This window comes from Charadrius vociferus, unplaced genomic scaffold (assembly GCF_000708025.1).
Source record: "Charadrius vociferus isolate BGI_N301 unplaced genomic scaffold, ASM70802v2 scaffold138, whole genome shotgun sequence".
Classification (NCBI taxonomy): Eukaryota; Metazoa; Chordata; class Aves; order Charadriiformes; family Charadriidae; genus Charadrius; species Charadrius vociferus.
Window position 1 is genome coordinate 163,282 of NW_009649728.1, and position 12,689 is coordinate 175,970.

Genomic DNA, 12,689 nt, shown 5'->3' on the forward strand with positions numbered 1-12,689 from the left:
GGTGATCCCCTGGGGCAGGTTGCCCCGAGGAGCTGTGGCTGCCCCATCCCTGGAGGTGTTCAAGGCCAGGTTGGACGGGGCTTGGAGCAACCTGGGCTGGGGGGAGGTGTCCAGTTGGAAGTAGATGATTTTCAAGGTCCCTTTCAACCCAAACCATTCTATGATTCCAGTGAGAACATTGAGTACTGGTGTAGAAAAATAGCAACACGTTTGTAGTAAGTGTTCTGTGGTCATGTGCAAATTCTTTTCCTAGGCTAAGACTGTAGCATCTATGGTGGCACTGGTACGCTTGCAGGAAAAACAGTTGATCATTAAAGAGTTGCACTGTGGCAAGTTTACTTGGGTGTTCCAAATACTGGCAGCGTGACCTGGACAACTGTGCTTTACCTGTCTGTTTTAAGGACCCCAGTGCTTTGAAAGCTGCGTGTTATCTAGGATTTAGAAGATGAAGTGGTTCCTGTCCAGCTGGTAACTTGTTCTGTAATGCTAAGCACATTTTAATAAATTTAAATTGAAAGAGCTACTCCACTATCAGTGTCAGTTATTGCAGGACACCAGAAGGGTGAGAGGTTAATTGCAATATAATAAACCCAGAGAGCAAGTGGATGCTTGATTGGATATTTTTTGGATTTTAGCTGTTAGTACAGGTGAGGCTTTTTTTTCCCCTATGAGAACAATCGAGCATTGTAGCAGGTTGTTGAGGGGCATTATGCCGTCCCTGTCCTTGAGTTTTTCAAAACCTGACTGGATAAAGTCCTGAGCAAACTGGTGTGATTCTCTTAGCTGACTCTTCTTTGAGCAGGAGACTGGACCAGAGATCTCCTGAGGTTCCTGAATTGTTCTGTGATTCTATGAAAGCTATGGTTGTCAAGTGGCCCACGGCACGTTGTTTGTAGCTTATTGCGATGACCTCTATATCTGTCTGTAGCAATGGTAAATGTCACACTGACGTCCTTTTTTCCCCCCTTTGCTTTTTGTGTTTAGTTGCTGAGCGTCCTCAGCATATGTTGATGAGAGTGTCGGTGGGGATCCACAAACATGACATTGAAGCTGCAATTGAAACTTACAATCTTCTGTCTGAAAGGTGGTTTACCCATGCCTCCCCCACGTTATTCAACGCAGGCACCAACCGGCCTCAGCTTTCCAGGTACCTTTGGCTTTTGAGTTTGCTGAATGCATAACTGGACGAAGATACAATTTGGGAGATAGGATCTGATCAAATGAAATGATTTCAATGAAATGATTTCACAACTTCTAAAAATAGTAGCTGTGTTTCTGTGATTGTTTTATAAAGCTTTGAGAAGCTGCTGTCAAATTTAACTTCATCTCTAGTGTAGTCTTTGGGGGAAAAATACACAGGTTTCTGTAAGCTTCTAAAGCTAATGGAAATATTTACATGGCTATATGTTATTTAAAAGTTGCTTATATGCAGTCTTCTGTAGATTACAAGATGAATCCTAGTAATTGTTTTCTAAAATATGCTAAAAGTAGCAAGCATAATTGATACAATTTTAAAAAAATGTTTTGCTTTGCTATAACAGGTATCAATAATACAACTATTGCTTGTGATGTTTTCTAAAACTGTTCTTTATTCCACTTTGCAGCCTGTGGTTTTGCTTCATTTATTTGCTTTGCATAGCATGCTAAAAATTCAGCATTTACTGTTGTTTCTCTGCAGCCCTGGTGAAATACTTAGTTACTTTTTTTTGTTTTAATCTTTGTATGCTAAAGCTATTTGTTTTCATTAGTTGTTTCCTGCTGTGCATGAAGGATGACAGCATTGAGGGGATCTATGACACCCTCAAGCAGTGTGCACTGATCTCAAAGTCTGCTGGTGGGATTGGCGTTGCTGTGAGCTGTATCCGAGCCACAGGCAGCTATATCGCTGGGGTAAGCGTGCAGATGGTGTTCCCAGCAGAGGTTAACCTTCAGGAAATGTCTATATTTCAGTTGCCAAATCAATGCTGCTTCTACTGAGTCAGTTTAACACAGCAGTCCAACTCAGTAGTCCTTCCCTTTTCAGAATGCTCTAAGGCAAAAAGGCTGGTTTTCCCTGGTGTTTTGGCTTCCTAATGGAAGTCCTTCCAAAACGAGGATCTTATTCCACTGTTTGATCAGACAATTCCAAGTTATTTAGGTATTAGCAACCTAGGAATATGTTCAGAGACCTGTGCGTTAGCCCTTTTCCTTTTTGTATGTCTAACTCCTTAAGATCATCTGTGGATGTGTGTTTGATTTTTTGTCACAGTGTATGTAACTCTACAAGCCTTTACATAACATAGAGGAAAGAAGTTAGGAGTTACATTTTACTAATTCTGGGACCAGTAGCTGACACATTTTTGTCTATTTACAAAAAAGGTGGGGGAAGGGGCTGCCAAATAACTGATAGGGGTGGTCAGTTCCTAGCTTTCAGCATAAGAGTTTTGCAGACTGCTGAAAGGCATACAGAAAATGTAGGCACATCTCTTCAGGCAGTTGCTTTTTAGTATTGATGATTTTCCTGTGCCTCTGCAGACAAATGGAAATTCCAATGGGCTTGTTCCAATGCTGAGGGTCTACAACAACACTGCCCGCTATGTGGATCAAGGTGGAAACAAGGTACTGGCTTTCCATTAAACTAGGGTTGAGAAGGGAACCTCAGGTCAGAGGGAGAGGTTCCACGTCTGTGAAAGATTGCCTCAGTAACATCAGTGAGCTGATGAAGTGGTTGTAGGTGGCACATAATTAAAAGAGGGCATTTTCTCCCCTTCTTGTTGATATTCTGTTGTTCCCCTTTCACTATGCATTTTATCATGCAGGTATATCTTTTGGTATATGTCTGCTGCACGGAATGCACACGTTAGATCAGCCTCTTGCACTGGTTATCAGTCACTCCTTGAATGCCCTATAGTGAATTAAGGTATACGACTGCAGAAAGCTTCTTGATCTGTATCCTTTGTCTTAACATAGTCCAGAGGTCAATGGAGGCATGACCTTAGTAAGTAAATCTAAGATTTGTCAAGCTCATGTTTGCACAGAAGAAATACATTTTTGGTACTAAATAATTTTTATTGAGAATCTGGAACTAGTAACATGGCCAAGTTCCAGTAAGTGAGAGCAACAGTAATGCAAGAAAGCATATTGAAATCGCCGTAACGAGACTATAGAACTAAGCTCCAGTTAGCTTAGGGTATTGTGTGCACTTGGGAGCAGTGCAGGAGATTTAATTTTTAAGGGCTATTTGTTCTGATCTTGACTATATTTTATGTATCAGAGACCCGGGGCTTTTGCCATCTACCTGGAGCCGTGGCATTTGGACATCTTTGAGTTTCTTGACTTAAAGAAGAACACTGGGAAAGAAGAGCAGCGAGCCAGAGACCTTTTCTTTGCCCTCTGGATTCCTGATCTCTTCATGAAGCGAGTTGAAACCAACCAGGTAAGAAGCTCGATTGGTACAGAATAGGTCTGTTGATGGAGAAACAGGTGATGAGCCCTGGGATGGGGTTCATGAAGGGTTGCAGAGCTGTCTTCCCAGCGGCAAAGGAAGCAAACTTCCTGAAAGAACTTCTGCGCCTTGTTTGAGAACTAGGCTGTGCAGGTAGAGAGTGGAGTCGGAGAGCTCCAGTGAGATTTTGCTTCAGTGCTTTATCTTATAGCCCATGACTTATGTTTTGATAGTATTATGTTCAGTTTTCACTCTGGAGTTTCCTTAAAGCATCAAAAATCTCAGGAATTGATCTTCATGTGACTGCCTGTATTTGCTTTGAAATGGGCTATAGCTTGAGAACCAGTCATTTAAAGAGTAAAAATGCGATTTGGTCATAAACGTTTGTATAACTAATTTTTAAATAAATCTGACTAGTCTGATAAGCATCTTGCCCCTGTGTGCTGGCAGAGTTGGTTCCTAGTTTTTCAGGATGGGAGGTGTAGTTTGCACGTTCCTGTTTACAGCAGGATCTGCTGATGAAGTTGAATGCCTCTAATTAACAGGGTGCCTAAAAATATTCAAGAGAAAATCTTTTCCTTCTTTTACAGGACTGGTCCTTAATGTGTCCTAATGAGTGTCCTGGCCTAGATGAGGTTTGGGGAGAGGAATTTGAGAAACTATATGAAAGGTAAGAAAAGTGAATGGATTTTTAAGCAGTGATCATCCATTCACAGAACTGCCCTTGTTGTGTGGTATCTGGCAGCCAAAGCACAGGTTTGTGGTGTTGGCTCATGAGTGGTCAGTGAGTTCCATTATCAGATGGATAAAAAGGCAAAGATGGGGAATGTCAGCTTACTGTTTGCTTCAGGCTGCGACCTGCTCAAGATAGAACTATGTATGAACAGTTGTTTTAGCTTATTAGAGGGAAATTCTGAAGCGATCCCTGCTTAAAACGGTCGAAGGCTTTGTTTTGAACGAGTTGTATAGGATGTTGTAGTGAAAGATTTCTATTTCCTTTAAACAAGAACAGTTCAGAGTTCACACAGTTCAGAAGTGAATGGGGTCTTGCCCGCCTAAGAACCTGATGTTGTGTTAAAAATGATTGTCTTTCACTGCTGTTTTTGGAGAGCCGGGGAATTATTAAGCAGCATGCGCCCTGTTGCAGTTACGAGAAGCAAGGCCGTGTCCGCCGAGTGGTGAAGGCCCAGCAGCTCTGGTACGCGATCATTGAATCTCAGACAGAGACTGGCACACCGTACATGCTGTACAAAGACTCTTGCAACCGGAAGAGCAACCAGCAGAACTTGGGGACCATCAAATGCAGCAATCTGTGTACAGAAATAGTGGAATATACCAGCAAAGATGAGGTAAGTGGAGAACAGGAGTGTGTAGCATTTAGGAAAGCTGTGACTGCTCCTGTTGCAGCTTCCTAGATTATGTCTGAGTGTTGGCTGGGGAAGGGAACAGGTAGCTAAAAAAATTCTGGGGATGTTTTGAGCTTTTGCACTGACTTGAGCTTTTGCACTTGTGGGTGTCCCCTCCCTTCCAACTCCCGTGGAGGATTTGATATAAAACAAGGTACCCATCGAAGTGAACCTCCGAAAGCTTGAGGGAGAAGTAAGCTCTTTGGCTTGCTGGTAGCTGATGTACGCATCTCTTTGGCTAGTGGTTTAGTAAAACCATACCTCTCCTACCCCAAGACTGACATTTCAGTATCAATTCCCCCCGAGTTCCCTGTGTACTACCCTAATCTTGGTGCTCTATGGATGTGCTTTGTTTGGGCCGCAGCATTACTAACAAAGGTGAAGAAAGGACACAGAAATGAGTTAGTGCTAATACAGCATGGGCAGTTTTAGTGTGGTAAAGCTCTTGAGGCTGTTGTAATTGAACCTATCAGTTTCTACTGCCTGAGCAGCCACTAGTTGTTCTTTAGCTCATGCTCTTTGGCATGTTCATAAAGTCCTGAGTAGTCTAGAAGAGGTGGAGAGCCATCTTGCCTGCCTGTACTGCACAAGAAATTTTAGCTTACTTGTTTCAATTCTCCTGGGGTTGGAAATAGTATTAGTGTTAAAAAATTGTTCAAAAAAATGCCCTGATATAGTCTGAATCTCATTGAGATCAGCTACTGGTTCTGGCAACACAAGAAATGGTTAGCCTTAGTTTCTGGAAGGATGGCTTACAGACAACAGGATTGACCAAGCCAGAGAACTGAATTTTTAAGGGGGTATTGATATCTGCTAAATGTTTTGAATTGTTGATAACCTTTTTGCAACTCATAAGATAGCAGAGAAATGAGGAGTGCATTTTTCCAGCCTCGTATGTTGCTTGGTTCTTTGTTTCCATATAGTTTGGATAGCGAGCGTGCTCTGGGACTGAGATTATGGTTTTTGCATGGGGTGTTGGCTGGCATGCCTGTTCTCACTGTGCTTTCTCCACAGGTTGCAGTTTGTAATTTGGCCTCTATAGCCCTGAACATGTATGTCACTTCAGAGCATACGTATGATTTCAAGAAGCTAGCTGAGGTCACTAAAGTTATTGTCCGAAACCTGAACAAAATCATCGATATCAACTACTACCCAGTGCCAGAGGTGAGTGCTGTGCGGAGCTGGTACGGGGCTGGAGGCATGCTGAGAGTCTGACGACAAAGGGCCTGTTGTTCTGTAGCAAACCCAGTTCAGTCTTGGGCAGAAGGAACCAGCGAGGGGTTTTGTAAACCTGTTTTGGCTAATAGTTGGAAGTTCCATTAGCTACCTGTTTGCAGATGTGACCCGCTGTTAGTGGCTTCTTAAGCTTCAACCCGGAGCATTTCCTTAGTGAAGCAGTTGTAGAAAAAGCCCCCGCTTGAGATGGTTCTGCAGTTGGATTTTTTTCATGTGTGTGGATTTCCATAAAGCACAGAACAGCGCTAGGAGTAGAGTGGAAAGTGGAACAGAGAGAACAAGAGAGTAACTGAGTCTTGATTTTTTGTTTTTATGCATTTTTGGGAGGGTGCATAGACAGCTTTCTGGAAGGAAAGTGGGGAGAGGGTTGGTAGTTCTTGAAGAGAGACAGGAGTGGCGTTTGTTGCATTGCAAGAACATAGAAAGGCAAGCGGCAGAGCTGGGCATTGGAGGAGGAAGTAAGCAAATACCCAAAGTGTGAAGCCAAACCTGATGAGGATCAGGTGTGTACAATTTGAATGCATGAGTTTTAATGCCTTCACAGGCCTGTGGGGTGTTTTTTGTGTTTTTGGTGGGGTTTTTTGTTTGTTTTGTTTTGTTTTTTTTTTTTTTTCAGAAAGTGCTTAGCGTTCACTTCTGAATCACGGCTCCCTCTGTGTGTCAGTTTGAGCAATTAAAATCAATGATCACTTCTAACAAAATTAATGTGGGTCCTCAAATTCCTGCCCCACCAAACAGCAAACAGTGGGGAACTGGGCAGAATTGGAAGGTGGGTTGTTGTAGTGGAATGGATGGCACATAAAAGTTAAGGCAACAGTATGGATGAAAATTCCTCTCAGAGGTCCTTTCCAACCGAACTGATTCTGTGATTCTCTAGTTCTGCTACAGGTAATTATTCTCTTTGCTTGAATGCCTCGCAGGCTGAACGCTCCAACAGACGCCATCGTCCCATTGGCATTGGTGTGCAGGGCCTGGCAGATGCTTTCATCTTGATGAGGTACCCCTTTGAAAGTCCCGAGGCCCAGCGCTTGAACCAGCAAATTTTCGAGACCATTTATTATGGTGCTTTGGAAGCCAGCTGTGAACTAGCCAAGGAGCAGGGACCGTATGAAACGTATGAGGGTTCTCCTGTCAGCAAAGGAGTAAGTACCAGGGACTGTCCTGTGTCAGAGCCAAAGCTATGAAATCTGACTGTGCCTGGTCTTTGATACAGGAGATGTATGGCTGAAACACCTTAGGCTGATAATATTGCAACAGTACAAATGGTGCTCGAGTTTTCCTCCATCAGTTTGGCTTCTTACGTGCAGTAAGAAATGCGTAAGTTAAACTGAGGTGCAGAGGGCAATAAAAGAAAAACGAGACTCGGCCTGTGCTGGCTGTCCCCTTTAGCACAAAGATTGAGTGTTTGTAAGATAATGATACAGGAGCTTTAGTGAGGCTGACTTGTAGAGAACAGTTAATAGGAACAACCGGTCAATTTAGAATGTGGTCTATACAATATGGAGAAAAGAGCGCCCTGTCTAATTTGGACTACACATGTGTTCTTCAGATTCTTCAGTATGACATGTGGAATGTCACCCCGTCTGATCTCTGGGACTGGAAGGCTTTAAAGGAGAAGATTGCTAAGTGAGTAGTCTTGCACAGTTTGTATTAGATGTAAAATACATTTGATATATTCTAGCTGCCTAAAAACAAAAGGTAAGGCGCAAGCGTGAAAACGGTCCTATGTGTTTCCCCCTGCCCCAGTAGATCTTCCTTCAAAACTGTGTTAGATGTAAAATACATTTGATATGTTCTAGCTGCCTAAAAACAAAAGATAAGGCGCAAGCGTGAAAATGGTCCTATGTGTTTCCCCCCGCCCCAGTAGATCTTCCTTCAAAACTGTTTGCGGATGGTTTTCTTTCATTTTTGTTCCTACAAGGCAGAGAGACCCCACCCCCTAGACTCTAATTTAGCTGAGCTCCTACTTCACCTTGGATGCATCAGCAGAATGGTTTGTGTTCCAGTTACACAAACGTAGTGATGAGTGAGATGGAGCCTGCAGGGAAAATCTTTCCCCGCTGGCAGGGCAAAGCAGATGAGCCTTGAACATCCTGAAGACAGGAATCGTTAAAGCGTGAAGTGCCTGTAATGAATTTACTCAATTTGTGTGGGTCTAATTTTTGAATTTAGTAGATGCATCTACTGTCTCGTGTATGGAGAAGTCTCAGGCTCTTCATGGGCTGTTCGTTTTGGTTTTCCCTGAGTGCTGTGGAGTTGTGGAATGCCTGACAGATTTTTTTTCGATGCCTCCTTTCTGATGACTGGATAATTTGGGAAACCCTCTTATTAAACATGAAAATAACAAAGAGTTCAGTTATGCTTCCATGTTTACCCATGTTACAAGTTTAGTGGAGCTTCCCTCTTCTTACTGCAGGTAATCTGAGGGTTTGCAGGTTACCCCGAGAAGGTGAGATTTCCGAGTGTGAGCTGAGAGTTCCTTATACTGGCCCTCTTAGCTCCTCGCAGACAGTATGGAAACTGTGCTATTCTTGGGTCTTCTCTGTCTTGTCTCACTTGGTTGAAGGTTTCTAACTCTTGACTATTGTTGCTAGATACGGTGTCAGAAACAGCCTTCTCCTTTCTCCCATGCCAACTGCTTCTACTGCTCAGATCTTGGGCAATAATGAATCCATTGAGCCATACACCAGCAACATCTACACACGCAGAGTCCTCTCTGGAGAGTTTCAGGTAAGCCAGGCAGCTTTTCTGTTTTCATGTCTTTGGTGACTTTCACTGCTAAGAAAGACAAGACGGAGGCCACACACTTGGTAACTCAATTCAGGTAGATGTTTATGTTGAAGGCTTGTACTCTGTGCTGTCGTAGTACTGTTTTGCATGTTCCTCAACAGTCATCGTGCAATATGCAAAATTGTAAACAAGTGCTGCTTTTGTCTGGAAAAAACCTTTATGAGGCCTCAAGATGGCCTGCAGGAATACTGGCTAACTGAATGATGATTTGATGATTAGTGAAATTATTGAAGGGACACTCATGCTATGGGAAGAGTAACTCAAATGACAGTGCTGCTGCGCGCAGTCCTGAGGAAAGAGCTGTATATGAAGCACTGCACAAATCTGAAGAGGTCATGTAAAAGCTTTACAGATGCAGAGATGTCTGTCATTTAGGAAAGAGTATGAAACACTTGTGAGTTCTGGAGGCTGGAGCTAGCCAGGACCTCTATGTGAGACAAAGGGAGTATCTAACTTTTAGGGAGGTCTGGTCTGTCCATCCCCTCAGAGGTGCCCCCTCGTCGATGTTGGGGAGAGCGCTCCATTGCCCCCTGACTGCAGGATCAAGTCAGACGCGGGTGGTGAGGTCAGAACAAGGGGTTTATGACCCTGCTCCACTGTGTAGGGCAGGCACAGGGCTGTTGGACAGGTACCCCCACTCCCACCAAGCAGAAGTTCTTTCTTCCCAAATTAACAGCCTGCACCTATTTTGTTCTCTCCCCTTCTGACCCCAGTCTTAATGTTTGTTTATAACGGTATTTAGTAATTCAGGTTGTGATCGGTGGCCCTGGTAAACCAAGATCTCTCCCTTTCACATCTTTTGGCATTCTTCATGCAGGAGAGTTCCCTACAATTCCCTTTCTGATTTGTAAAGTCCTGGAACTCCTCCCATTACTTTCCTACTAGTGTAGTCCCAGGTTGGTGTCATCCAGGTGCTGCAGGCAGCCTTCTGTGTTCTGCAGTGGCCAGCGGCATCTCGCCTTTGCTACCCTCTTGTGTTAGCCTTGGGTGCAGTCTGGCCATCTGCCTGCACACCCCAACGATGACTGAAGAGTGAAAGGTCGTCAGTGCTGTACAAGGTCTTGTTTAACCATTTGAAAACCTGTGCACGTTGGGGTGGCTTTGCCTCCTCTAGGAAGCTGTATCTGTGCATAAGGCAGGGCAATATAGCTTTCACAGTGCTTTCATTCCTTGGCTTTTGCCCCTTACAGGTTGTGAATCCACACTTGTTGAAAGATCTCACAGAGAGGGGGCTGTGGAATGAGGAGATGAAAAACCAAATCATTGCCCACAACGGCTCTATCCAGGTATGCGTGAGAAACCAGGGGGAACAGCGCAGGGATTCCCGCTTGTCTGGGAAGTGCTGGCCGGCTGGGGGCTGTCTTGCCACACAGCGCTTCTGAGGTCTGCTGTGCATGAGTGACTTTGGTAGCCTGGGGAGGAAAAGCTGTGATGTGTAGCATTTCCATTAGAAATATGAGGGGATGTGTCAGATCTCGGTGGTAATTTGTTCCTGCTGGAGCGTGCCCATGTCATCGAGAAGCCCAATGGAAACGTGCTAGCAATTATTGCTAGAACAAAGACCGAGTCAGGCTGTGCTACTTTGTGCAGATTCTGCAAGTGTTTGGATTCCCATTACCGTAAAGATTATAAAGGGATAATTTCAAAGAAGGGAGTAGACTTGAGACAGGAACTGAGTATATGACATCCCGATACAGAAGTTCTGTGTAGAAGAGTCTGTGTGATGAATCATTTATGCTGTGGAGTTGGAAATGCTGCTGTGACTGTTGTGCTTGGAGTCATGTGTGCTGACAAAGTGTGTCCCACTTGTCGTGAAGTTTGGAGGCATACTAGCTGCTGGACTGCTTCTTGTAAGACTTCCCAACTATTTAGGACAAAACAGTAACAGTCTGTTTGCAAACAGTTTTTTTCTCTCAAATTCCCCCGAAGCAGCTGTCCTATTTCAGCAAGTAAGGCTTCTTTACGCTTGGGTGCTTTCAGATACAGAATGCTTGGATTCAGTGATAGGGTTCAGCTGTGAAAAGCCTTAATTCTAGTCAGGATTGTTGAAGTCTCGGCAATTGGTGAAGAATTTGATTTTATAAATATGAACATTTGGGCAGTCACTGGTTACACCGCATTGGCCAACTCTTCCTGTTACTTTTAGAATATACCTGAGATTCCTGACGACTTGAAGCAACTGTATAAGACGGTGTGGGAGATCTCCCAGAAAACTATCCTCAAGATGGCAGCAGATAGAGGAGCTTTCATTGATCAGAGCCAGTCTCTCAACATCCACATCGCAGAACCCAACTACGGCAAACTCACCAGCATGCACTTCTATGGGTGGAAGCAGGTATCTGGGAGGGGTGGGCTGGGAGGCAGCAAATGCGGGCTGATAAGTTCTTTCATGAAAAGGTGGTCTCTCTGATTCTTAGAAGGGTAAACGGCTGTTTCCTTCCAAGAATCTGGTGTTACTACTGGAATGTCTCTCGTGAACAATAAAGTTGCAGCTGCTTGTAGCATTGTTCCTGTTAATCCTGATTACTACTAGATGTGACTGTGAGGTTGGTACGGTGGTATGGGCTAAGGGAGGGCGGCCTCAGCCGTTCAGAGTTTGGCTGTACTGCTTGCCTCGCCTCCAGCGGATTCCAGCTCTTAGACTCGTGCTTTTGCTCTGCAGGGTCTGAAGACGGGCATGTACTATCTACGGACAAAACCGGCTGCTAACCCCATCCAGTTCACCCTGAACAAAGAGAAACTCAGAGAGCGGGAAAAGGCCTCCAAGGAAGAGGAAGAGAAGGAAAGGAATAAAGCAGCCATGGTGTGCTCCCTGGAGAACCGGGATGAGTGTATGATGTGTGGCTCCTAATGGATCTGCTCTGCAGTGCCAGCAAAGCCATTCCACCTGGCTGGAGTCCTAGTATAACTACCGTAACTATATACGGAGTTATAACTAGTATAACTTCAGGACGTAGAGGCTTGCTGGAACTGTGGCAGGAGGGGCGACCACATTAGTATATTGTAGCCTCCCCATCCGGTTGGGGGTTGGTGCACAGGTATGGATAGGGTGCATAAGAAGTTTCTATATTGCTTTAGTAGCCGGGCTTCCTGAAAACATAAGTGCTCTTGCATGGTCTTAAATTGAACCCCATGGGCAGGACTTTCCTGAGCAGACAGGGAAAGTGCTAATACACTTACCTTAAAGATCTGTCTGGGGGACTTCAGGCAATTCTTTTCATTTACTAAAGACTGTTACTTGTGTCTTCAGAGAAAGAAGCAGACCTGACTGATATCTTCTCCTTTGCTGTGACAGGACAGCAGGAAAACTACCCTAGGCTAGGTGTGTTGTACGCTTTGCTGTGCTGTCTGTCATGGCAAAGGAGCAATTTCTGTTAAGCTTAGAGAGCTGGAGTGCGCACACATCTGCCAGCAAGACCCGTCTCCCGTCACTTCTTACTCTCCTTGTCCCCTCCTATTCCCTTTCCAAAAAGCTTTTTAAAGGTGCAGACTGGTGGTAAGTGTGTTGCTACCTGGAGAGGGGTTCTCCATCCAGCCTGACAGGGCAGAGCATTGTGTTTGGTAAATGTTCCTTTTCAGTTCTGACCGGGGAATGGCAGAACTGCTGCAGTGCATTTTATTCTGTATTAAAAACCCACTCTAATTTATCGGTCAGTTTGCTGGTAATGGGCTTCCATGCTGTCCTTGGCCAGAAAGCCTTCTGAAGTGCACATGCCGTCTTTTTTTTTTTTTTTTTCAAGAGTTGCCTTTATCCACCCCAGCTAGTTATTTGATCTTTTAAAAATCGTACATTTTTACTTATCCATGTACTTAATTCCCTGCTGTAATGCAAT

The 12,689-nt window shown here is 44.3% G+C and overlaps 1 protein-coding gene across 1 annotated transcript in view; it reads left to right on the forward strand.

The window, feature by feature from the left end:
- RRM1 (ribonucleotide reductase M1) overlaps positions 1-11,947 on the forward strand; it is a 17,891-nt gene extending 5,944 nt beyond the window's left edge. Inside the window, exons 6-18 of the mRNA XM_009890834.1 lie at positions 985-1,147; positions 1,749-1,890; positions 2,515-2,598; positions 3,254-3,415; positions 4,015-4,094; positions 4,572-4,773; positions 5,845-5,994; positions 6,987-7,208; positions 7,616-7,692; positions 8,661-8,796; positions 10,047-10,142; positions 11,003-11,191; positions 11,519-11,947. Of these exons, the coding sequence (XP_009889136.1) occupies positions 985-1,147; positions 1,749-1,890; positions 2,515-2,598; positions 3,254-3,415; positions 4,015-4,094; positions 4,572-4,773; positions 5,845-5,994; positions 6,987-7,208; positions 7,616-7,692; positions 8,661-8,796; positions 10,047-10,142; positions 11,003-11,191; positions 11,519-11,707 (1,892 nt within the window). The 3' untranslated portion in view covers positions 11,708-11,947. The remainder of the gene's footprint in view (positions 1-984; positions 1,148-1,748; positions 1,891-2,514; positions 2,599-3,253; positions 3,416-4,014; positions 4,095-4,571; positions 4,774-5,844; positions 5,995-6,986; positions 7,209-7,615; positions 7,693-8,660; positions 8,797-10,046; positions 10,143-11,002; positions 11,192-11,518) is intronic.
- The last annotated feature ends 742 nt before the right edge of the window (positions 11,948-12,689 follow it).